Genomic DNA, 27,683 nt, shown 5'->3' with positions numbered 1-27,683 from the left:
TCATTTTTGAGAAATGCAGTAATTTTCTACTGATTGCACAAGTCCTGGCAGACGCAGTGACAGTGTCAGAAGAGTAAATATAATAACAATTTGATCAATGATGTCATAACAACAGAAATTTGTCACCAAAAACCTTTTGATTCAATTCAATTCAGTTTTATTCATTTATTTATTTTATTTATATAGCAGCAAATCACACACAGTTGCCTAAGGCTCTTTAAAAAGAAATAAGGATTAGCTTTAAAAACATGCTCCAAAGTAGATAAACATATGATTTATTTATTGGCACTTGGCCATCAAGTCTGTTGATTCTGATTCATTTGTACAAAGATTTAATCAATCTCTTAATTACAAGCACAATATTATCAGGATTAACAGAAGTGATAAAAACAAAACACAAGTGGGAACAAATTGTTTCTTGAACATTCAGTGAAAGAAGAAAAAACCCTCAGTAATTTAATTAAAGGCTTGCTGTTCCCGCTTGCTAGTTAATTGTGCATTTGCAGAAATGTTTGAAAAAAGGAACTGCTCTGTGTGTTGGCAGTCAGATGGAGAGGTCTGATACCAACCTGGGATTTGGAGAACTGCAAACATTTAACATAATGCCACTCATACAATCAGTAGAAAATGAGCACATTTTGATGGCTGATTAGAATCTTATTTATCGGAAAATGGAAAATTAAAGTAGTTGTGAGTACAATGGGGATATGTAGCCTAGAAGAGAAACTTTGACAAACTTTGTTGTAAGAGTTCTGGCCCACCAAAAACCAGATCTACGTTTAGCTGATATCCCAATTAAGGTAATCTTCTCAGCCATCTCCACATGAATAGATTGGAACATTGTGTGGTTTCACAGATAACAAACAGCAATCATTTCTGGCAATGAAAGCTGGCTTTCTAGCTACATTTGAGCAATTTTCAGACGAGGCATTCAGAAATATTTAAAGTATTCGTGGAGTTCTATATCATGAACTGCTTCACAAAGAAACTATGCCATCAATGAAGTTTTATAGCAACATCCTTAAGCATCTGATGGAGCTGCTGTGGCGATTGCCATCACGTCAGTGTCTGCTAGTACACGGTGCATTTTTTGGAGACGACTCTGTTTCATCCTCTCTGTCTCCCCGTCTTGGTGTCAAGCTCGGTGAGTCTCGGTGCTCCTGCAACTTCCTGTTTTATTTTGTCAGGCCTCATCTCATGTGCATTGTGTTCAGTTTTGCTTCCCCTTTCTTGTTATGCCTAATTTGTTCCTGCTGTGTTCCCATGTGTTTCCACTTCCCTAATCACCCGTAGTGTATATATTATCTCCGTCTCCCCTTGTCCCTTGTTGGTGTCTCAGCTTATCTTCCAGTTTCTTGGTTGTTACTCAGGTTTTATTGCTTTTTAAAAATTGTATTTATTTAGTTTTTTAAATGAATAAAGTGTTTCCCAGTTTAAGTCCTCTGGTTCTTTTGGCTTTCCTTGTTTTGTTTCAGCCTTACTGAATGGCTCGTCTTTTGTTAACTGTTCTCCTGCGTCATCGGCATTTGGGTCTCTGCCTCACATCATCTGCAGCTGCAGCTCCTGAAACTATTTAGTTATTTATTTTTTGAAATGTGAAAATATCAAGACGTAAGTTAAACTACATAGTGGCAATGTCAGGAACAGAAACACTGGGTGTAGAGTTAACATCAACACCAACCTTAGTGGCATTGGCTTGTGATTATATCCCACTGTCTTTACGTCAACATGATACTAAAGCTTTATGACCAGTAATATTGAATATAATTAACAGAGGTATTGGATATATTTTAGACTTCCGGTTTTGACGAGCATGGGGTAGTTACACTTTCCCTTAGCTCCCGCAACTTTTAGTTATTTGAACGAGCCCACCTAACTTATCTTTTGAGGCAAATATCTTGGTGATTTGGTGTAGCCGTCGGAACATTTGATGCCCTGTCATGTCGCCTAAACCTGTGAAGTCGAATGGCAAAACAACCGAATGCGTGGCTGCTAGCGTTCCTGCGAATGTTAGCAAAGCCGACATAACAGCACTGCTAGCGGAGCACTGTTTGGCTTTACTGGCGGAGCTAAAAGTCAGCTTTTTTGATGACGTGAATAAAAAGCTGGACGGACTACAGAAGGCATCGGACAACCATAGAATCTTTGGAGGAAAGCGCCGAAACGCTCGACCACCGCCTTGCTAAAGTGGAGGATACCTGTGAGACACTACGGGTCGCTAATGAAAAGCTGAAGGCTAAGCTATCGGACATTGAGTCGAGAAACAGACGCTGCAATGCTCGCCTTATTGGCCTGGAGGAAGGGATTGAGGGTCCACATCCCTCTAAGTTTTTCTCACAGTTGTTGCAAGACATTTTTGGGAGAGACATTTTCCCCTCTCCCCCCGAACTGGATCATGCACACCGTATTTCGGCCCCCAAACCGGCCCCTGGAGGCAGACCCGTCATTGTCTGTTTTCACCGCTACCAAAACAAGGAGCTGCTAATACGAGAGGCTAGGAGGAGGAACGACCCGAAGTATATGGATAAACCATTCCGGGTCTATGAAGACTACAGCCCTGAGGTGGTGAGCCAGAAACCATCACTGCTATACCCGGTGCGACTACGCATTGTTAAAACGGATGGTGTACGCCTCACATTTGGCTCTGTGGCTGAGGCCGAAAGGTTTGTGCAAGACTCCATGGAAGACTGAACTGTTTTGAGGCACGTGGAACACGGGACTACTTTGGACGACTGTTATGGCATTGTCATGATTCCTATGTTGATTTTCAGACATTTAACTTCATTTCTTTTTCTTTATTATTTTTTTGGCGTGACAGTGCAATTATTTGCACATATTTTGAATTGTGGACTTCACCGGTGTACACCTGGTGGGTCTTATTCCAACCTTTATACTATGCAGGCTTAAGGAGCTTTAGGTAGGATAGTTATGGATGTTTTTCAGTTGGATTGGGTAGGTGTGCTGTTTGTTCTGACAGCTAGTGTCACCTGGGGGTTCAGGGGGTTTCTGGGAGGGTTTCTGTGTTCGACTGTCCAAGTTAAGAACCAAGTGCTTTATGTTTCTCGTCTGAGCAACCAGCTAAAACCTTTGATATATTTTCAATGGTTACCTCTATTGACTTAGTGACCTGGAATGTTAAAGGCCTGAACCATCCTATTAAAAGAAAGAAGGTTCTCACTCACTTGAAAAATATGGGTGCTGATACAGCCTTTATTCAAGAAACCCATCCTAAAATGTCAGATAATACTCGTTTAAAATGTAGTTGGGTGGGGCAGCACTCACATTTTACAAAGGGAAGAGGTGTAGCGATATTGGTCAATATATTGGTTTTTAATAAAAGGGTTCCTTTTACCCCCTGTTCGACTCTGGCTGATTCAAACGGATACGTTATAGTAACCAGATCAATTTTTATTATTAATGTTACATTAGCAAATATATATGCCCCAATTTTTTTTTTCACGCGTCCTACTGATCATCTGTAAGAACTGGATACTCGACAGCTTCTTATTTACAGTCCTTTTTTTCAACCTACGGCATCTTGGACATTTGGCGTTTTTTACACCCACAAGACAGACAATATTCCTTTTTTTCAAATGCTCATCAAACCTACAGTAGAATTGACTATTTTTTTACCTCTCTTGTTAAGTCATGTGATTATCAGCCTATTGTAATATCTGACCATGTGCCCTTAATATTGACACTGCATATACCCGGTATGGAGTCTCCTAAACTCTCTTTTGTTAAGTGATGAAAACTTTATAGAGTTTATTTCAGATCAAATTACCTACTTTTTGGAATTTAATTTAACTCAGATATTTCCATCTCGTCGGTCTGGGAGGCTCTTAAGGCTTATCTTCGCGGCCAGGTTATATCGTTTACAGCCAATATGAAACGCACTTCTACTTCTAAACTAAAGGATTTGGAAAAGCAAATATCAGACTTGGATAATAGGAATTCTCAGAACCCCTCACCAAATTTATATAAAGAACGTTTGAAACTGGGTGCAGAATATGATGTGCTCGCCTCACATTCTATAGAATATTTATTGTTAAAGAACCGCAGTGATACCTATGAGCACGGAGATAAGGCGGGAGAGATTCTAGCAAGACAGTTGAAATGTGCAAGAGCCAGGCAAACTATTAATGGGGTCGCAACCCGAGATGGTGGAACTGTTACAGATCAACAGGGGATAAATGATGCTTATCAGCATTATTATTATAAGTTGTGTAGCTCCGATAATACCAATGATTCTAACCTCCTCTCTGATTCTTTTAGAGACCTAAAGATTCCAACATTGTCCCCAGACGAGGTTTCCACCCTGGATGCACCTCTGCAGCAGCAGGAGAGCATAACAGCAATAAAATCATTACAGTCTCACCGATCACCAGGCCCTGATGGCTTACCGAACGAGTTTTATGCCGCCTTTGCTGGAAAACTAGCCCCTGTGTTAGCGACGTTATATACTGACTCTCTTGCCAAAGGTGGAGTCGCATTTCCAATATGGCGACTCCCGACGTATATGGGGCGGGCTACGAACAATCACAGATTATAAACCCAGCACTGTGAGATGTACGAAACCGGAATTAGCTGACGAACTCAATGCTTTTTTTGCGCGTTTTGAGGCGCCTCAGTTTCAATCTCAGAGCCCTGCACCCGCCCCCGCTGCTGAACCAGCACCACTGATACTCTCTGAGCATGACGTGAGGAGAGCTCTGAGGGCAACCAACTGCAGGAAGGCAGCGGGACCAGATAGCATACCGGGACGTGTGCTAAGAGTATGTGCAGATCAGCTGACCACAGTTTTCACCAGCATCTTCAATGCCTCCCTGGCCCAGCAGGTAGTCCCCACCTGCTTTAAAACATCAGTGATTGTTCCGATCCCTAAGAACACCCGCCCAGCCAGCCTAAATGATTATCGCCCAGTGGCCCTAACATCTGTAGTGATGAAATGTTTTGAAAGGCTCATGAAACCCTTTATTAGTTCTTTCCTCCCTCCCGACTTGGACTCATTGCAGTTTGCATACCGGACAAATAGATCCACTGGAGATGCTGTAGCACAGGTCCTGCACACCACACTGAGCCATCTAGATGAGGGACGTGGGAACTATGTGAGAATGCTGTTTATAGACTACAGCTCAGCGTTCAACACCATAGTGCCCCACATCCTTACGGATAAGCTCCGGGATCTGGGATTCAGCACATCCTTGTGCAGGTGGATTCACAGCTTTTTGACTGCGAGACCACAGTCGGTGAGAATAGAACATAGGGGCCCCCCAGGGATGTGTGCTTAGCCCTCTTCTTTATTCCCTCTACACCGCGGACTGCACGGCCAGATACCCCACTAACTCCATTGTGAAGTTCGCTGACAACACAGTGGTGGTAGGACTCATCTCCGGGAATGACGAGAGGGCCTACCGAAGCGAGGTGGACGGATTAGCAAAGTGGTGTGTGGCAAACCACCTCTCCATGAATATCAGCAAAACAAAGGAGATGGTGATTGATTTTAGGAGACAGAGAGGCGAGAAAACTCACACCCCAATTCAGATCAATGGAAACCCTGTGGAGAAAGTCTCTAATTTTAAATACCTCGGTGTTTATATCAACGAGGACCTTAATTGGAACACACATACGGACTTCCTCATCAGCAAAGGCAGACAGCGCCTCTATCATCTGAGGCGTTTAAAGAGGTTTAAGATCTCCAAGAACATCCAGAGGAGATTCTACACCGGGGTCATTGAGAGCATCCTGTGTAATAACATCACGGTGTGGTACGGGAACTGCACAGTACAGCAACAGAAAGCCCTGCAGAGGGTCGTGCGCACAGCTGAACGCACTATGGGAACATCTTTACCAACACTGCAGGACATCTACGCTGAAAGGTGCAGATCCCGGGCCATCAGGATCACTAACGACTCCAGCCATCCCGCTTACAAACTGTTCAGGCCACTGAGGTCAGGGAAACGCCTCTGTAGCCTGAAAACAAGAACTGAAAGGTTCAGGAGGAGTTTTTACCCACAAACAGTGAGATTCCTCAATCAAAACACAAATCGGACAACATGATGGACAATTCCATACACAGTATATAATTTTCCTTTGAGTTTTATCCTTATTTTTATTTGTATTTTATCATATACATCTGTATTTATGTAAATACGTACACTATAGCTCTTAACTATTATAGCGTAATATTTTGCACGATATTATACATTTTTATACTTTTATATAGATATTTTTTATTATAAGTTTAGTAAGATGCACAGTCGGGGGGGGGAGTACTTTTTAGCCGGAAAAAATATTTCACTGTGTGTTGTACTAGTTATAACTACATGTGACAAATAAATAAAGAATTGAAAGGTGTTTTGCCTGATAGCCTAAATCAAGCCTGTATAAGCCTGTATCTTCCCAAAAAAGATAAAAACCCTTTGGAATGTGGATCCTACAGGCCGATTTCACTCCTGAATTCAGACTATAAAATACTAGCGAAGGTTTTGGCCAACCGATTGGAAAAAGTTTTACCCAACATAATCTCTTCAGATCAGACTGGTTTTATTAAAACAGGCACTCCTTTTTTAGTATTCGTCGACTACTTAATATAATGTACACCCCCAGCCAAGCTGCTTCCGAATGCCTTCTCTCCATGGATGCGGAGAAGGTTTTCGATCGAGTAGAATGGGAATATCTATTTGAGGCCTTGCAAAGATTTGGGTTTGGAAGTTTCCCCCTCAGCCCCCTCCTTTTTGTATTAGCTATTGAGCCGTTGGCAATAGCTATATGAAGTAGTCATGTTATTCAAGGCATTTCGCGATATGGCACTGAGCAAAAACTAAAAATCTCTCTATGCCGATGATCTCCTGCTGTTTGTGTCCAAGGCTGAGGTAACAATTCCCTACATTCTTGAACTTTTTGATACATTTGGGCTTGTGTCAGGCTATAAATTGAATCTACACAAGAGTGAATTACTGCCTCTAAATATGCCTCTTTCCACATTAGCGAACATTACTGTTCCCTTCAAGATTGCAACGCACAGTTTTGTCTATCTAGGCATAACTGTGATGAAAAACTTCAGTGATCTCTTTAAAGAAATTTTTACTAAGTTACACCTCAGTATGCAACAAGACTTGTCAAAATGGTCGCCGCTTCCTCTCTCGTTAGTTGGGAGAGTGAATGTAGTTAAAATGTCTGTATTACCCAGATATCTTTATCTGTTTCAAAGCCTCCCTATATACATTCCGAATGCTTATTTTAAGAAATTGGACTCTGCAATTACATCATACCTTTGGAACAATAAGAAACCACGTTTGCATAAAACACATCTGCAAAAGTCAAAGCAAGACGGAGGCCTGGCTCTACCGAATTTCTGTTATTATTACTGTGCTGTTACGCTGTCTGACCTACTGGCTGCACTATCAGCACGATTGCAGCGGACCCGTATGGGTAGAAATGGAGAAGCTCTCTTCTGGTTCTTTCTTGCTATTGTCTGTCGTAGGTGCATCTATCCCGTTACCCAAAAGCCTGACAATTGAGAATCCTGTAGTTAATAATATTATCCAGATTTGCTTTCAGTTTAGAAAACATTTTAATCTTCTGAAGATGTGCTTAGGCAGCCCAGTAGCTTCCAACTATGTTTTTTTCCCCTTCAATGTCTGATGCCACATTTCAGGGCTAGCAGAGGCGAGGGCTGAGATCTTTAAAAGATCGTTTGCCTCATTTGAACAGCTGACTAATAAATACAACTTACCCCCCTCTCGTTTTTTTAGGTATCTACAAATACGACACTTTCTTTCAGGCTCTATCCCAGGGTTCCCAAATAAACCCCTAATGATGTAATGGATGACATTATGTGTTTTAACCCAGCTAAGAAAAAGGCCATATCATCAATACTTGTTCTGATTTTGCGCCTGGGTTCTTCTTCTATGTCTGCAATTAAGCGATCCTGCTGAAGCAGACTGGGGCAATGTTTTAAGTGATATTCACTCGTCCTCCATGTGTGCAAGACATTGCCTTCTGCAGTTTAAAATAGTGCATAGGGTCCATCTCAGCAAATCGAAATTGGCAAAGATGCATCCTCTGATTAACCCAACGTGCGAAAGATGTAAATTGGCAGAGGCCACCTTGTTTTGGTCCTGTCCCAAAATACAAAAGTTCTGGACGGATGTCTGTGAGGCTTTGTCCAAGACCAAAAATAAAAAATGTGAACCTGCTCTGTGAAGCACACACACACACACACACACACACACGCACACACACACACACACACACACACACACACACACACACACACACACACACACACATTTCTATTTGCTTCAGTCAGCTTTACAGCAGTCACAGGACATTTTCTTCAGGAAATGCTCCGCCGTGATTAACCAAAAACATTTAAGAACATGAGGAACAGGAGGAAAAGGAGGAAATAAGGAAAATCTCTGATCTCGTTTGGAACCACATGTCTGTAATTTTTTTTTCTCTCAAGAGCCCAAATTTAATTATTTCTTGTAATGTCCTGGAGCCATTTGACTTTTCATGCCGGTTTGTATTTGGTATTCATTTTAAATAGGTTGGGTTTTCCACTGGGACATTTTTATCTCCTTGGATGTACTGAGGCTGACATTTTCTGTGGGTTACTACAGCTCCATTTTAAATGATTAAACCATGTGGAGAACTGAATGATATTACAGACATATACTGTAAGTAGGAACCAATGAGGTTTGTGCCCTGGAATACAAACTATATAGGCTGGAATGTTCTTTGCTCCTGCAAGGTTGGTTTTAACAGTTGGTTTTAACAGTGCTACATAATGGAGCACAGCAAAGAAACAGATGCTCGATTGTATTTGTGAAACAAATAATGACGTCTCTGACATGTATCTGTCAGCGTGAAAGTACTCAGCACATCCCCTCTTCCATGTCACACACAAGTACTTACCATCAAACTCAGCAGGGCCCACTCCTACTATGATGACAGACATTGGCAGAGAGGCTGCCTGTGGAAGGAGCATAGAATGAATACGAGACAGATTACAGTTCCCCCACTCCTTGAAAGACAGTTTTACACAGTAATGCAGCAATATACAGAATGGCATACCAGTGAAAAGCTAGCTTTACCTGATACAGTTTGACTGAACTTCAGTTGTGGGTTTTTTTTTCCAGAACATTATGGAATTAGTACCAGTCTTTGTCTCTGCCTGTTTCTCTTACTTCTGCAGTAGCATCTAATTTAAGTCCAATACAAACACATTTTGTCGATCAGACACTTGGTAGTTAACCACAGTATGTGTAAATCAAAATATTTTCCATCCATCCAGCCATCTGTTCTCTTCCATTAACTTCACAAAAAGCCAGTCTGCCTGGGGTAACACAGAGAATACTTACATTCCATATTTCCGTTATTATTCGTTTTAATATTGATCAGTACAACTTTGAGATTCTCTACATTGCATGCTAGTCATGGCAATGGTTAAACTAACTACCTAGTTGATCCCTAATAATTTAGACACATACACATACCAATAAAAAAAAACTGTGTGATCAGATAGAGGAAGTGGCTGACATCTAGAAGTCCTACCAGTGGTTGGACAAAGTTGGATTGAAAGACAGCACAGAGGCACTGATCATAGCAGCACAAGAACAAGCTCTGAGCACAAGGTCCATAGAGGCTGGGGTCTATCACACCAGGTAAGACCCCAGGTGCAGGCTGTGTAAAGATGCCTCTGAGACAATCCAGCACATAACAGCAAAAACATCAGTGCTGAGCATAGCCTGGAAGTCCTGAAGTGATAATGGGATATGTGCCCCAGGATGGTTGGGAATGACCGAATAAGATCCCGTGGGACTTCCAAATACAGACGGACAAACTAGTAATGTCCAACCAACCGGAAAGAGAAGTGGTGGACAAGCAGAGGAAGACAGGTGTAGTAATAGATCTATCTATACCAAATGATAGCAAAAAGAAGAAGAAGGAAAACGAGAAACTCAAGAAATACCAAAGGCTGAGAGAGGAGCTCAAGAAGATATGGAGGGTGAAGGCAAAAGTGGTGCTTGTGGTAAACAAGGCAGTGACCTGGGCAAGTGGCTCCAGCATATCTCAGGAATGACATCCGAGATCTCTGTCCAGAAGAGCGCAGTCCTGGGAACAGCAAAGATACTGTGCAGAACCCTGAAGCTCTCAGGCCTCTGGTACTCCACATGTACTCCTCCAAGTGTGATTTGAGGCAAGCCTGACTTTGTTTATGTCAGCGCTTACAGCTGTGACTGGTAAGTCTACATGAGGTAATCAACTTCTGACTTTTTCCTCCTCTTCTTTTTCCCCCCATTTTTTAAAATTTCTGTTCATATTTGAGCCACGATTGAGCCGGGCTCAAGAGTTGGGAGTTCGCCTTGTAATCGGAAGGTTGCCGGTTCGAGCCCTGGCTTGGACAGTCTCGGTCGTTGTGTCCTTGGGCGAGACACTTCACCCGTTGCCTACTGGTGGTGGTCAGAGGGTGGTCCGAGGGCCCGGTGGCACCAGTGTCCGGCAGCCTAGCTTCTGTCAGGGTGGCTGTGGCTACAATGTAGCTTACCATCACCAGTGTGTGAATGTGTGGATGACTGGATGTGTGAAGCGCTTTGGGGTCCTTAGGGACTAGTAAAGCACTATACAAATACAGGCCAGGCCATTTTAAATCTAAAGGACTTCTGAAAAAGCAGGCACTTTCTTACTAACAAACACTTTTCAGATTTGATAGCTGCGTTCATCACAGTATATGCAAGACTTTACACATCATATCACCTGTCTTGGGTTGATGTGGATCCCACTGATGTGCTGCCTCTACATTCAATTAAATGTTCTGTGTGTAGTGTGCTATGTATACTCACATTGACAACTGCCTCTTTAGTCTGAGCCATGTCTGAGATGACGCCGTCTGTGATCATCAGCAGCACAAAGTACTGTGAGCCATCAGTCACTTCTGCAGCACTCCTTACAGCATAAAACACACAAACATGCAAATGTTAGGCCCCGAACATGTTCCATGCACACATGCCTGAGCAAAACTGTTGCTTTGGTTAAAATAACCAACAGATAATATTGTTTTATGTGCATGGGATATGGGCATGTTCAACTATGGCTGATCACCAATAGAGGCTTTGAAGGAAATGCAAAATCAGATGTAACTTTCTCTGGTTTTTTTGCTCTCAGTTGCAAAGTACCTGCTCAGAAGTATGATACTTCAGGTGACTAAAGTGTGTGAGATCAAACTTTGAAAGTTCCTGCATTTGTGCACGTATGTCTAACATGTTTTGGGTCTTATGATTTATTTGTGTACATAGATATGCACTTTGGTATGTTATCATACATCACTGATGTGGTGGTATTAAGTACTGCAGGTGTGCTGTGTTCAATATCTGTGTGAAAAAGTGATCCAAGCATGAAACAGCAGTATCCAACCAAGTTCTTTTAATCAAATGAGTGAAACTGCAGTCGATCGGAAAATTGCTGAAGTGACTTAAATAAATATAGACATTAATATGATATACTCTAGCGCAGGGGTGCCCAATCCCGGTCCTTGAGAACTACTGTCCTGCAGCTTTTAGATGCATCCTTGTTCCCACACACCCGAATCAAATGAATGGCTTGTTATCAGGCCTTTGCCAAACATGATGGCATGCTGAAGAGGTAATCAAACCATTTGATTCAGCTGTGTTGGAGTAGGGATGCATCTAAAAGCTGCAGGATAGTAGCTCTCGAGGACTGGGATTGGGCAGCCCTGCTCTAGCGGAAGTCCCGTGATAGTCTAAATACAAAATTTGAGACCACAGCCAGATATACTCTGCAGTAATATCTTTATTGCACAGGAGGTGGTCAGTGAAGAAGGGAAAACATTTTACCTCCTTATTTGTTTAATATTGTGATAGGATGTGGGAAGGAAGGGTCTAACCCAAACCAAAAAGTGACTGAAACCACAGTCTTTATAAAAAAAAGAAAGATTCCAAGCCCCCCACATTTTTGTTTTTTGTTTTTTTTATAGTGGCCATAATCCTTTTTGTAGAATTTCTGACATTAATCTCAGAATTCCGATGATTTTCTGGAATTCTGGGGAAAAAAAGATCTCCCCCATTGTTTTTCAGTGTAACTAATTCTCCTCCAATCTGGGAATGTCAGATTTCTGAAATTATTTTGTCAGAATTCAGATTTTTTTCTGATAATTCTGAGAATAATATAAAAATTCTGAAATTCTAAGAAAAAAAAAGTCAGAATTCTGAGAGAAAAAACTCTTCCTTAAAATTCTGAAAATAAATAAATAAATAAATAAAAATTCCATCCACCTCCATTGTTTTTTTTACATCCAGCATACAAAACATTTGAGATGACAGACCCACTTACACAGTAGGCTAGTATGTGTAAATGGGTATTCATATGGTTTATAAATGTACTTACTTAATTTAGTTTTTTAATTTAGTAAAAGTAGCCTTTTTTAACCCTCTGAGGTCTAAATCGTCACAGCCCCGACTCTAGCCTGGAATCCTTATGTTTTGGAGACAAGCCAAAATGACTTTTTAGGAAAAACATGTGTTTCAGTTACATTTTTTTAATCTTCTGATTGACAAGACTCAGCAGAATATTTTCTTAAAGTTATATTTTCCCATAGCATTACGTCACATAAAATCATGACTTTAAACTCACCAAAATGTTAACCCTCTGAGGTCAAAGTCATCACTGAGGATGACTCCAACTCTAAACTTATACTAACAGAATACATGATTTTAGTTTGCATACAAGACTGTCAAAACTTGAAATAATAAGAAAAAACTTCCAACTTGCACACAAATTATTTTCATTTTCTCAAAAGATGAGCTTTTGCTTTTCTCCAAAACCTAGGACTAGGGTTTGGGCCTACGGTTTGGGTTGTCACTGATGAAAACTTAGAGGGTTAATGTGTCTAGTGTTAACACAGGAGTATGCTTCAACAAAAGCATCTTTAATGAAAGGCACCAAAAACATCTTAGTATTTTATTAACTTGGCATCATTTAAACTTTGGGGAATTTTTGTAGAGCTTTTTGTTTAAGCACCAGAATATACATAAAATATGCTTCAGTGAGGAATCTTTTCTTAAAAAGATGATTGTGAATTATCTCAAGTCTGCAAAATGCAAATATCCAATTTTCTCACTTGAAGGAAAAAGTTGTTGACTAGTTTTCCTGTTTTGTCCTTCCACTATTTTTTTTGCCTGAGAAATGCTGATAACACACTGCCCATTTTATACCCAGCATCACTATAATATACTTTTATTAAATATTCACACCTTTTAAAAGAACGACTCATACAGCGTCACCAGAGTAAAAAGTTTGGGACTAACTTAGAGCTTAGACTTTTAGAAAGTTTGTTAATATGGCCCCAAAAGTCAACAACAAAAAATTATTGTTGGGAAACAATTTTCTAGACAGTGTGCAAAAAGATGAAGTTCTATCTTAATGCACAACATGCCTCTCTTTCACATCATATAATGCTTCCTGAAACTGCATTATGCTGATGTGGAACACTTCCCAGCATATTAAAAAGTGACCCTTAAAGCGTTCCCAGTGCCTTAAAATATAAACACCAACGATCAGTGTCTGACAAGCTGAGATCAAGAACTCATTGTTTAAGCTACCCATTTATTTTTTCAAATAATATTTTTCATCTATGAAGCTCACTCATCTGCATCACTACCACTTTCCCACACAGTCAATCTCCACATTGGCATCATGACTCTAGAACAGTCATCATCCTGTCTGGCTTCTTTGAGCCAATCAGCCTCCACCTTGATTGGTTTAAATCTGTGCTCTCTGCCATTCTCCCTTTTAGACTCTCATTCATGCAGCCCACCTTCTCCCCATCTCCATATCGCCTCAGAGCTCCATCCAAACCTCAGGCTGCATCCTCACCAACACCAGTGTCTAGACTCCGGGGAGTCCTGTTCTAAACCCTGTCACTGCTGGGATTGCGTTCAGCCATGATGGATCATCAGAGTGTGCCTGTCTGCTGCATCCCTCTCTTTATGTCCTCTTGTCTTAACATCCATTGATTTAGTTTTTTCTGGTTCTCGCTCTTAACTTCTGCTTGCAGCCCTGCTTTTTCCTTTTCTGTCTCTGTGGAATAAAGTGTGTAAACAGGTAAAACAATGAAACCTGAGAACAAGATAATGTCAGGAAGACCTGAAGTTATTCTCCAATTCTCAATTCTTGACTTTGTTTTCATTGCCATTTCTTCCGTATATCTTTAAGGATTCTGTCACTACTATGTCTCGCTGTTTTGCTCCTGAAGTCTATGTTATCTTGGTGATGACATAGAAGCTTCAAAGCATTAAACTGTACCTGCATCCTTCAGTACAAAAGATTTATATTATAGATCATCAGTCTATATAATTTATGTATCTGTTAGAATTGTTACTCTTTTGTCCCCTGAATACTAAGATTTAGGATCTCATAATGTGGAGTGTGTGGGATGAGGACTCGAAATGCAGGATACCAAGACCAAGTTTAACAAAAATGTCATGTTTATTGTGTGGCAAGCAGGAGATTGGACCCAAACGCAAGACTCAGAACACAGAGGGATGAACTAAAAGAGGCAGCTTTTAATGTATGTCAAAATACAGGAAACAGAACATAATAACTAGAAACTAGGAGACTAAACTTGGAAACAGAGAAGGAAGAACGAAGAAGCTGGAGACTAGGAGTTTACCAAGTTAAACCAGGAAAGTAGCACACAGCAATGAGAGGGTATAACAGGGCAGAGGAAGGGGAAGACTGAGGACTAAAATACACAGGTAGGATAACGAGAGGGTGGGTAACAAGTGGAAACACAGCTGGGACTAATCAGACGTAACCAGACAGGGGAAAAGCAAAACTCAAAACACTGAACACAGGAAAGGGACTATCAAAGTAAAACAGGAAACATGGGACAGGCACAGAGGCACGGACTTGAGACTGAACAGAGTGAACACGGAGCGCATGGACAGGAGTGACATGAGACACGACTGACTGTGGAACAAGAAAATAAACATGGAGAGAACTAAACCTACACTAAATATGAGGGGCACAGGAACAAAACCCAAGAAATACTAGAGAACTTAGGGAGCTAGAAATACAAAACAGAAACCAAAACACTAACAGTGAAAAACCATGTTGAAATCAAAGATTAATAATAACATAAAACACAGGGTCACCGGCCCAGTGACAAAGAACCATAAACATGACCAAAAACAGGGAGCAGGAAAGGCCAACAAACAATAAATGACAACTGAGGTAGTCAGCCCAGCTCCTGAGCAGAGTAGGACAGTTCAGGGTGTCAACCTAGAGGAGGAACTCGGAGGTTGGCCTGGACACAGAGCAGGGGGGTATTCAATTTAGTCCTTTGCATTCTTTTGGCAGCCGAAAAAGACTGGGCTCAGAGTGGTCAAAATTCGAAAAATGATCTTTATTTTACATTTCCGGGAACGGCGACCGAGCACACAAAGACATTGTGGGTGATTTTAACATCCATGTAGATGCTAAAAATGACAGCCTCAACATGGCATTTAGTCTGTTATTAGACTCAATTGGCTTCTCTCAAAATGTAAAAGAACCCACCCACCACTTTAATCACACTCTAGATCTTGTTTTAACATATGGCATAGAAACTGAACATTTAACAGTGTTTCCTGAAAACCCTCTCCTGTCTGATCATTTCCTGATAACATTTACTTTTACAATAATTGATTACACAGCGGTGGAGAGTAGACTTTATCACAGTAGATGTCTTTCTGAAAGCGCTGTAACTAAGTTTAAGAATATAATCCACCCACTGTTATCATCTTCAATGCCCTGTACCAACACAGAGCAGAGCAGCTATCTGAACGCTGCTCCAACAGAGGTCGATTATCTTGTTAATAATTTCACCTCCTCACTACGTACGACTCTGGATACTGTAGCTCCTGTGAAAACTAAGGTCTCTAATCAGAAGTACCTGACTCCGTGGTATAATTCTCAAACACGTACCCTAAAGCAGATGACTCGTAATCTGGAGAGGAAATGGCGTGTCACAAATTTAGAGGATCATCATTTAGCCTCGAGAAATAGTTTGCTGCTTTATAAGAAAGCCCTCCGCAAAGCCAGAACATCTTACTATTCATCACTGATTGAAGAAAATAAGAACAACCCTAGGTTTCTCTTCAGCACTGTAGCCAGGCTGACAAACAGTCAGAGCTCTTGTGAGCCAACCATCCCTTTAACATTAACTAGTAATGACTTCATGAACTTCTTCACAAATAAAATTTTAATCATTAGAGGAAAAATTACCAATAATCATCCCACAGATGTAATATTATCTACAGCTACTCTTAGTACCATTGATGTTAAGTTAGACTCTTTTTCTCCAATTGATCTTTCTGAGTTAACTTCAATAATTACTTCCTCCAAACCTTCAACGTGTCTTTTAGACCCCATTCCTACAAAACTGCTCAAAGAAGTCCTGCCATTAATTAATTCTTCGATCTTAAATATGATCAACCTGTCTCTAATAATCGGCTATGTACCACAGGCCTTCAAGCTGGCTGTAGTTAAACCTTTACTCAAAAAGCATCTCTAGACCCAGCAGTCTTAGCTAATTATAGGCCAATCTCCAACCTTCCTTTCATATCAAGCATCCTTGAAAGAGTAGTTGTCAAACAGCTAACAGATCATCTGCAGAGGAATGGCTTATTTGAAGAGTTTCAGTCAGGTTTCAAAGCTCATCACAGCACAGAAACAGCTTTAGTGAAGGTTACAAATGACCTTCTTATGGCCTCTGACAGTGGACTCATCTCTGTGCTTGTCCTGCTAGACCTTAGTGCAGCATTCGATACTGTCGACCATAATATCCTATTAGAGCGATTAGAACATGCTGTAGGTATTACAGGTACTGCAGTGGTTTGTATCATATCTATCTAATAGACTCCACAGGGTTCAGTGCTAGGGCCAATTCTGTTTACATTATACATGCTTCCCTTAGGCAGCATCATTAGAAGACATAGCATACATTTTCACTGCTATGCAGATGACACCCAGCTCTATCTGTCCATGAAGCCAGATAACACACACCAATTAGTTAAACTGCAGGAATGTCTTAAAGACATAAAGACCTGGATGGCCGCTAACTTTCTGCTTCTTAATTCAGATCAAACTGAGGTTATTGTACTCGGCCCTGAAAATCTTAGAAATATGGTATCTAACCAGATTCTTACTCTGGATGGCATTACCTTGGCCTCCAGTAACACTGTGAGGAACCTTGGAGTCATTTTTGACCAGGACATGTCCTTCAATGCACATATTAAACAAATATGTAAGACTGCTTTCTTCCATTTGCGCAACGTCTCTAAAATTAGAAATATCCTGTCTCAGAGTGACGCTGAAAAACTAGTTCATGCATTTATTACTTCCAGGCTGGACAACTGCAATTCATTATTATCAGGATGTCCAAAAACCTCACTGAAAAGCCTTCAGCTAATCCAAAATGCTGCAGCAAGAGTCCTGACAGGGACTAGAAAGAGAGAGCAGATTTCTCATGTATTGGCTTCCCTTCATTGGCTTCCTGTTAAATCCAGAATTGAATTCAAAATTCTGCTCCTCACATACAAGGTCTTAAATAATCAGGCCCCATCTTATCTTAATGACCTTGTAGTACCATATCACCCTATTAGAGCACTTCGCTCTCGCTCTGCAGGCCTACTTGTTGTTCCTAGAGTATTTAAAAGTAGAATGTGAGGCAGAGCCTTCAGTTTTCAGGCCCCTCTTCTGTGGAACCAGCTTCCAGTTTGGATTCAGGAGACAGACACTATCTCTACTTTTAAGATTAGGCTTCAAACTTTCCTTTTTGCTAAAGCATATAGTTAGGGCTGGACCAGGTGACCCTGAATCCTCCCTTAGTTATGCTGCAATAGACGTAGGCTGCCGGGGGATTCCCATGATGCATTGAGTTTTTCCTTTCCAGTCACCTTTCTCACTCACTATGTATTAACAGACCTCTCTGCATTGAATCATATCTGTTATTAACCTCTGTCTCTCTTCCACAGCATGTCTTTATCCTGTCTTCCTTCTCTCACCCCAACAGGTCACAGCAGATGGCCCCGCCCCTCCCTGAGCCTGGTTCTGCCGGAGGTTTCTTCCTGTTAAAATGGAGTTTTTCCTTCCCACTGTCGCCAAAGTGCTTGCTCATAGGGGGTCATATGATTGTTGGGTTTTTCTCTGTATCTATGAAGCGCCTTGAGGCGACTTTTGTTGTGATTTGGCGCTATATAAATAAAATTGAATTGAATTGAATTGAATTGAAGCTCAGGTCTGAAAGCAGCAGCAGCCAGCATGGTTATATATATATATTTCCACAGCACGTCACACACTCTAAGTTTCACTTTCTGTCTGCACCTCCTGTGCTCTGCAAAAGCATGCAGTTTCCTGTGAGGGAAGGAACAAAGATCTTCTGGTGAATGCAGTGAAGACCCTCCATAGGTTGGACTCAAGGCCAGAAGAGGTGATGGAGTGCCTCCAAAGGCTTGTCAAGCAGCTGGCATTTGTGGAGATGACAGTACCCTTTATTTGCTTGGCAGGTGACTGTCGTTGACATTGGCAGTGGAGAAGGGGCCTCTTAGGAGGCTTGGCAGGGGGGTGGCAACAACAGACATGAAGATCTCTGGTACTTGGTGGGAGTCTGGCAGCGATGAAAAAGGCAGAGCAGATGGGTTCACTCTCGAGACTAGGTAGAGTGCGGGTATTGGTGAAGCAGGGCAGGGAACCAGCCACTGAGGAGTGGCCAAGCACAAGCTCAAGAAGGCCAACTGTGAAAGCAGTATGCCTGTAGAGGCCTGGCTGGAGGCTGAGATGGAACAAAGGCGGTGAAAACAAAATAAGTCCGCAGACCAAAGATAAAGGGAGGCCATCTTGGGTAAAACGAGATCTAACGGCTCAAGCAGCTTGGGACACTTTGGCTCAAGCTCAAACACTTTGGCACCCTCTGAAGACACTAGAGGCTCGGGATATGCAGGGCACACAGGCACCCTGGGCTGGGGCCGTGGCACACTGGACACAATGGCGCAGCATCACCTCAGACTCAAGATATTAAAACCACTCTGCCAGCGCAGAAACCAGGAACAAAGTCTCTGGGCTGGCCGGTTCAGATAGCTTATGGCTAACCAGCTTGGGGTTCACAGGACGCTCAGTGTGAGTGGATTTACAGGATACTCAGAGGACTAAGTCATATGAGGAGCTACCAGATGAAATACCATACCTAACCCTTGGGCAAAACAGCCCTTAAAGGATCCTATTCATGGTGCAGGAACAGGCTGGGGCCTACTGACTTTCCTCCTTTGAGCAGGGATCGACCTGGCCTGGTCGAAACCTGGCCTTAGCTGATCCAGGCGGAGAAGCAGGCAGCCTTCATTGCAGCGATGGATGTAGTCCTGGTGTCAGTCACCCTCGGAGAAGTCCCTTTGCATGTCCATCCATAAATCGATTAATCCACTAATTCGTCCTTCCATCTGTCCATTCAGTCACTAGCTGTTCCCTGCTCTTTTAAACTAAGGAGTTATAGAGAGCAAGGCAAATGTTTCTTCAAAAGCAGTTTATATAACTTTATTTAACCCTTTGATATATACCACTTAGCTGAATAAAATAAAAAACCCTCATGTTTAGCGTATCATTCATTGCCTGCAATAATAACACTGTTGTTCTAATAAGAGCAACTGTGTGTGACTATAAGTAGTTATGTACATATGGATTACACCATTAATGTTCCTCCTCTGCTCTCTGTCTTCATCACTATTCTTAACCTCCCACATAGATAACAATGACGAAGTAGTGGGTGAAGAGGTGATGGAAGATGAGGACACAGAGGAGGAGCAGCATGAGCAAGCACTAGAAAGGGAGGAAAAAGAGCACGGTGATTTTTTTGAACTGCAGTAAATAATAGATAGCAGCAAAAAGAAATGGAAACAGATGGGAGAGTGAGGAAGACAAAGAACAAATAGAGAAGACAGAAGTAAAAGAATGCATCAAAGAAAAAGTGCAAATGAAAAAGAACGTGTGAGTACAGGAAGTGAGATTAAAAGAGAGAATGCATTTTCTGTTCTTTTTCTAAACGGTTGGCAGTTTTGAATCTCACAGCTTAACAGTACTGCTATACTCATTTGATTATGCAACCACAATCACACTTAACTGGGACAGGATATGATTGCTTTATATGAGGACTAAAAATACAATAGTGGGCAATAAACAACCACAATCCATTAAAAACATAACACGAGCTGTAGTTTTGCTGTAGAAAAGTTTCAAAATCCAATTTGTTCCTAAATGATCTGGTAGACTATGATGCAGGATTAAGGGGGAGGATAATGCGGATACGCAGTTGTTCAGAGGATGTTGAAAAACAATAAAAATCACAGTGTCTGACACATAGGCCTTAAATATTTCATGAGAAAACTGTATTAACAGTTAAATGGAAAGACAAAATAAAAATCTTAATTAGGTACAGTTATTGAAGAAAAGTAGGCCACCTACATATTGTATCTACAGAAGCTACTCAGACATGAAAATTTACGCCATGAAGCTCCTGGTCACAATTTCTATGCTAATACTAATGCCCATCTGCAACACTTTGTGGTTTGCCATTTTGTGGTTGATAAATGCTTCCACTCCAATAATGCCAGGTACACGTACAGCTGATCATGGAATGTCTAGGAGGGAACAAATTGTACAGTGTGTTGCAGAGTTGTCATCTCATTAAGGTACCATGCAAGAATTTTGTGAGTTCTTTGGAGCAATCTGTTCTTTCACAAATGTTTGGTGCTTGAATTTATCCCCCACACCCCATCCCTGCCCACCCACCTCACCAATCTGAGCCATGTAACCCTCATCACTCAGGTCACTCACATACAGGCTCTATACTCAGACCAAGGCCTTCCAAGCACTTTGCTCTCTGTGCCTTTCTCTTGTTTTGTACATGTTCCTCTAGTTTGTATATTTCCTCTTGAATGTATAAATCTCTTCTGTTTGTTATTTTTTCCTGATGTCCTGTACATTTCGTGTGGAGCACCCATAATTTTATTGTTCATGTATAATGGCAATGAAGGGCTATTCTATTCTACTCTATTCTATTCTATTCCTGTGGTAATGCAACTGAAAACTGCTGAATTTAAGATGATTTGACTTTTGTCCGTATAGTGTGCACGCCAAACACAATTTCCCACTGAAGGAAAAACGTGTAATGCCTGTATATATTTTTTTAATTGTTATTTTTTTCTGTTTGCTGGTATTGCTATCACCTAACTGCCAAAAATGCTCATGTAGTGCCATTATTGTTTTAGCTTGTGGTGCGGATTTTTTTTTAGTTTGTTGCTATAAATACAGTGTTTACTTACATTTTATCCTTCTTTAAAGTTACTTTTCAGTTTCACTTTCTTACAGTTACGTTTAGGCATCAAAAGGAGAAAAATTTATTTGAGTTTCACAAAATACGCACGAATAAATTAAATTAATGTAACTACTGTGTGGAGTTTATTAATGTAGCCAGTTATTAAGATACAATGGAAAAAATCCAAATGAGCAAAACCTCTTTCCTCAAATTATATTATCCACTCAGGCACTCCTGATGAAATCGATTCATCACGGCTCACTAAGTCTGACAAGTCCCAATACTCCTGGTGTCATCTGTGTCCTAATGCGAGTCCTAATCTGTTTTCACTTATTTCAGTTATCTCTCATGTGGACGTAAAAACCCTCTATAAAGATTCTAAATGTCCATATTGGAAGCTCTTCCACTGATAATAAGAAACAACTATTTATTTCTCAAAAAAGAGAGAAAAGCATAATGGGGATCAGGAATGGAAGTGTGCATCGGGATCTAGCAATTATAACTTTAGTCAAAATACAGACATTTAAACCTGCCAGCATAAAGTTGCTTAGTCTGTTGCTCAGAGAGAAACACATGTAACTGCACGTACCATGAGTGGATGGAAATGCTTCAAAAGGGGCCTCAGAATCCTTCAGCTTTTAAGATTTTTTTTTGTATAAAAGTGAAGCCGGTGATAAATCGGTACATCCATCAATGAGCCGTAGAAATTACAGCTATAATTGAATTGGTAAACAAGTTACGTGTTGCACAAATCTTTCACTCTTTAAAAGCTATTTTTTTTAATTTATTCATCAAAAGATAAACTATACAAAGGCAAATATTTCACCATGAACTCCATTTAAATCTCTAACCCTATAAGGCAAAATTTAAAATATAAGTTAACTAATAAATTATGGTTCGATTTTAATTATAGTGAATTAGTTCCAGCTGTGCTGTACACTTTAATGACTAAACATTTATATAGAGTTTATTTTAATTCAAAACATTTGTTTATTTGTTTTTACTTCAGTAAAAGTTCATTATTATAGAATGTACATACAAGTATATAAGTATAGGATGTAGTTGATAATCAGCATTTGGGTTGTTGTTTATCACAGATCCAAGTACCTGTCAGAAAAAGCTCTATAACATTGTTCTTGTCTCTTTATGAAAACTATTATGATTTGTAAATAAGCTAATATATAAACTTATCAAACTACAATTAAAAGAACTTTAATTGTAAATAAATATTTGAGCAGTGACAACAGGCAACAGAAAGATGTGTCCTTCCCCTGTGGTCAGCAGGCTGGAGACCAGAGTGAGGGATCTACAATAGGCAGAACTACAGTTAATCCACTGAGCAGGCTGAGAAGTCTTAACCACAAAGCATGAAAACTTAGCAAAACTAGCATGCAGCTGATACCTTCGGATTGCCACACAGAAAAGCGTGATTGATCACTCCGTAGAACACATCTCCACTGCTCTAGAGTCCAGTGGCGGTGTGCTTAACACCACTGCATCTGACACTTCTCATTGCCCATGGTGATGTAAGGCCCAAATGAAGCTGCTTGGCTGCTCGATTCCATGGAGACACATGAAGTTTAGAGGTCTGTACCGATTGGCTCTGCAGGAAGTTAGCGCCTCAGCATCCACTGACCCCCGCTGTGTGGCCTTCCACTTCATGGCTGAATTAGTGTCATTTCCAATCGTGTCCACTTAGTTATAATACCCCTAACAGTTGACTATAGAGTGTTGATTGTTGGGGTTTTCTCTCTGTTATTGTAGGATCTTTGCCTTACTAAGATATATATACTCGTGTAAAGTGCCTCGAGGTGACTGTTGTAACTTGGCTATAAATAAAACTTAATTGACTTGAATATGAAGTTATTATGGGCCCTTTGGGTGAGTTTGAATGTAAAAAGTATTCCTGCATGAGAAGATATTTCTGTCTTACAATGAGAGAATGTGTGTGAGTAAAGCTTTGTCTCTCACCGAGCCACTTGGTTGATGACAGGAGCAAAGTTGGTTGGACCATACAGCTGAACAGTTCGCAGGCTCTGAAAGTAAGCCTCTAGTACACCTTCAATGCCAACACAGTTTGGGTTCTCGGAGTTAAAGTTCTGCAGAGAAGAAAATTCACTTTGTGAGGGAACATTCATACTGACGCCAACATTCAATGACTTACCTTTACGTCCTTATATTTAAATTTTATAGCACTCTAACCCCAAGGGGATAAAGTAGAATATTTTTCTACTGGTTTGACTGGCAATTTCATCTGTATGGTCTCCTCAAAAGCTAATTATCTTTGTTTACATACTGCTGATGTACATAGCTATTATTCACCATACACTATAGCTTGAGAAGCAACCAATAATCAATACACACACACACACACACACACACACACACACACACACACACACATCATAGAGAAAACGTCTCCTCAGTTTTGCTTTTGTTCCTTTGTATTACTTTTACTTTTGTAAATTCTCAGTTCATCACTGTGCACCTCACATTTATTCACACAAACATTTTAACCCAGTAAAATTAATCAACCTCTTCCTGATCTCTACTCCTGTCTAAAACAAATTCTCCTTGGTCAGAATATTATTATGATCCCACCTTCACAAACGGACTTACTGACCCTGTGATGAATGGCAGATTCTATGTGAACTGTGTTCTGTTCAAGTTTAGCCTCCAGATTTTCTATTGTGGGAGTTGCGTATTCTGTGCTTCAACCTTTGCTCGTGCTGCACCCTGCAAGGTTCCTGTCCTCAGAGGACATGCAAGAGGTATATAAAGTAAGAAAGTTATTAGTTACTAGGAATAATTCACGAGGTGATTAATGAATACAAGAATATGTTTTGCTTTCCTGCTACACACTGAATTTGTATTATGATTTTATTCTGGTGCATTTTAAGTGTTTGTTTACCAATGCAGGTCCTTGGTGCTCTGTTGTTGCTGAAATTCTCCTTTTATAATATTATTCATATTGACATTGCAGGGAAACTTCCTAAGCCGAATAGAGTGGAATTATCCAACATGAATACAGACCTCTATCCAGTTAGTATAAAAAAACTGCAGTCATTCAGACTGTATGTCGCCTCATTTTATCCTCATTCAGCATTTGTAGATACTCGAGTGTTAGTGGCACATTATTGAAATGCTGACATTTCCTTTGCAGTGACCTGATGTAGTAGTTACTTACAGCTAATCATCTCTTTCTTTCCAAAGCTCTGAGGCCTTCTGCTATCTGTCCCCAAGACTATACTTTTTAATTATTTCCACTGAGACTGAAGTTTCTGTTTAATAATATAGTTTTATTTAAAGGAAGTAAAACTGTTTCTTAGATTGTGTTAATTAAGCTCTAACATAACTTTTTATTATAGTTTTAACTCTGACTCCACTGCATTTTGTCTGGGACGGTTCATATTATATTTGTTATTTTGCAGATTTTAACATAAATCTACTAACATATGATACTTTATTACTATAGCTAAAGATATCCAGCAGAATAAAAGACATTTAAATCATCTCCGGCTGCAACATTAAATTTATGTACATATTAGTGAGTCAGTGATTATGATCCAATAACATAATGGATCCAACTCAAAGACACAACATTTAACACTGGAAACAGATTAGCTATAAAACTAGTATTAAGTACATTACTATTTTTAAGCCTTTCAACAATAAACAGCTTGTTTCTAGATATGGGATCATGCAGGTAAGAAAACTGGCAGGCTGACAGTGGGTAAAGGACCACTATGAGGTCCATTATAGCTATAGCTCATACTGATAAGAACAAGAAATACTTTATTTATCCCAAGTTGGGTTATTTTTAAATGATTTCTTTTAAATTATTTAATGAAATTTCAATTTATATCTATAAATTAAATGACTTTAATACAGACAATTGTTCTACATCAGAACCCGGTGTTACTTAGTTTGCTATATTTTGGGTTTACTGTAATGCTCTTTCATTTTGGCCATTAGCTTGGGCTTGATGGTCTGAGCCCTGAAGCAGTGTCCTTGTGAAAGACACCGGGGTCCCTGCTCAAAGTTTCAGATTGTCCTCATTGGTTGCACTTTAAATAACCAAATATGGGCATTTAGTCAGTTTAAAAAATGTAAAAAAAAAAAAAAAATCCCATTGACTTGCTGTTCAGTAACTGACCCAATGATCTGTCCTACATAAGTCGTCTTTTATAAGACCAAATGCTAACACTTTGCAGTTGACAATAGTTGCCTCAGTGTGGCGTGGGTCTGGGATTTGTCACGCTGAGGTGAACTCTAATTGGGAAAGCTGATTGAATGGCTGCTCACGTGGAAATGAGAGAAAGTTATGCAAAGTGTGCTGACACTCACTCGCACACCTCTGATTTCTGACTGGGAGAGAGCCAAGGGGATCTTGGGACTTGACAAAACTTGACAGTTTCAGGTCAGAAAAAACTCGAGTAAGAAATATTTCCAGTGCACTAATGAAAGACCTGAGGCATGTCATTGGGATGTTTACTCCCATATAAAAAGATCTGGTAATAATACGGTTTTCTTAAACCCTCCTACTAATCTTTGCCTGCAGCCTTAGAACAACAAAAAGACTCCTTTTCCGTGTTTACTTCCTACCCACTTTGCTCTGAATTTCTTCTAAACTAGGAGACCACTTTCTGGAATCACAGCACACGTGATTGTTTTTTCCTTTCTCTGCTTTCACACTGTTAGCATTGCCATCCTGTTGGTGGACAATGCTGAGCTAAGCTGTCCTTCTGTAAAATGTCATTCACTGTAGCTGCCTGTCTGTTTACGCTATTATTTTTCCATCAGTCCCAAACCATCAAACACATGAACTTTTCTCTCAGCGTGATTCACTGTGTTTTTTACCCTCCTACCTTTTGTTCCTTCTCTCTGCTTCAGTCATCAGCTTCACAAGACTACTCCACAATGATTTAAACATAAAAAAATCCCAAAGACAGAACAATACAGTATCCACATCTGCACCGCAGAATAAAACAGTGAAATGTGGATTATTAAACATTAGGTCTCTCTCCTCCAAGTCTCTGTTAGTACATGACTTAATAATTGATCAACAAATCAATTTACTCTGCCTTACAGAAACCTGGTTGCAGCAGGAAGATTATCTTAGTTTAAATGAATCAACACCCCCGAGTAGGGATGGGTATCGTTTAGGTTTTGTCCGATACTGGTGCCAAACCGGTACTTTTGAAACGCTGCCGGTGCTTAAAGAATGGAGAACACAAAATTGGTCCAAAAACCTCTCATGTTCAGCTGTTTTTTTGTAAAAAGATAACAATGTTAGCCTTTTCTGCAGCTATGGGGCATATATGGCATCACTCTTGGCTGGAAGCAGTGCTTAAACAATGGAAAAAACACAAACTTTGTCCAAAAACCTCTCATGTTTAACTGTTTTCCACTTTTTCTTTGGTCATTTTAGCCTTTTTGGCCAGGGTGAAGGGAGTATCTGCCATCAAACAAGAGGACAGCCGCATGTAGCCATGATGATGTTTGCTAGTTCACCTTACATGCATTAATGTAATAACGTGGTTAGCCTACTCAACGTAAATTACACACGAACAACATGAAGCTACTCACGCAGAAAAGAGCGGCTGCTGCTGCATCATCATCCGTCATCATTTCTGCTACACTGGCAGGGCTAGGGGCCAGGACTCTCCTCTTCGGGTTTTTGGGGGATGTTGCTAACTCCGGGTCAGATAACAGGCACCACACCCGCAGTAGATGTGCTCGGTGTGAGGTCTCGCAGCAAGCTATCAAATACGGCGCATTTCTCGGCTTTTAAAAAAAACGCTATGCGTCGCCAGGTGTTTCATCGGATTTGAGGTGTTACCTCCTTTGACAGTATCACAGTATCAGCTTAAAGCACTTGTTGCTGCTGAGTTTGCATCTTTTGCTGTGAAGTACAGCCAGACTTTGACCGCTTTGCCTTGGGCATTTTTAATCTGTAGCTCTGCTCTAACTGAACGTACGTACCTGGCCCCGCCTACTATCCTCAGAAACGTAAAATGATTGGCTAGAAGTGTATCACAGCTCAGGAAAAAAAAGCACCGAAATAAAGCACCGAAATGTGCGCTGCTTTTCGGTCTGGTTACTACCGTTTATGTCAGAACATGGCACCGGACACCGGTACCCATCCCTACCCCCGAGTCATTCTAACTACCAGAAATCTTGAAGCACAGGCTGAGGGGGCGGTGTGGCAGCAATTTTTCACACCAGCCTATTAATTAATGAAAGACCAAGACAGACTTTTAATTCATTTGAAAGCCTGATGCTTAGCCTCGTCCACCCCAGCTGTAAAACT

At 40.6% G+C, this 27,683-nt stretch overlaps 1 protein-coding gene across 1 annotated transcript in view; it reads right to left on the bottom strand.

The window, feature by feature from the left end:
* The window catches only part of LOC146708792 (copine-9-like), a 196,378-nt gene that overhangs the window by 20,996 nt on the left and 147,699 nt on the right, over positions 1 to 27,683 (bottom strand). The window contains exons 17-19 of the mRNA XM_085455619.1: positions 23,342 to 23,469; positions 10,851 to 10,953; positions 8,923 to 8,980 (exon numbers count right to left, since the gene is read on the bottom strand). Of these exons, the coding sequence (XP_085311745.1) occupies positions 8,923 to 8,980; positions 10,851 to 10,953; positions 23,342 to 23,469 (289 nt within the window). The remainder of the gene's footprint in view (positions 1 to 8,922; positions 8,981 to 10,850; positions 10,954 to 23,341; positions 23,470 to 27,683) is intronic.

Source organism: Copadichromis virginalis, linkage group LG5, assembly GCF_057382275.1.
Source record: "Copadichromis virginalis isolate Kocher_CV1m ecotype Utaka linkage group LG5, C_Virginalis_male_GT1.1, whole genome shotgun sequence".
Classification (NCBI taxonomy): Eukaryota; Metazoa; Chordata; class Actinopteri; order Cichliformes; family Cichlidae; genus Copadichromis; species Copadichromis virginalis.
This window is presented reverse-complemented; position numbering and strand designations above follow the sequence as displayed.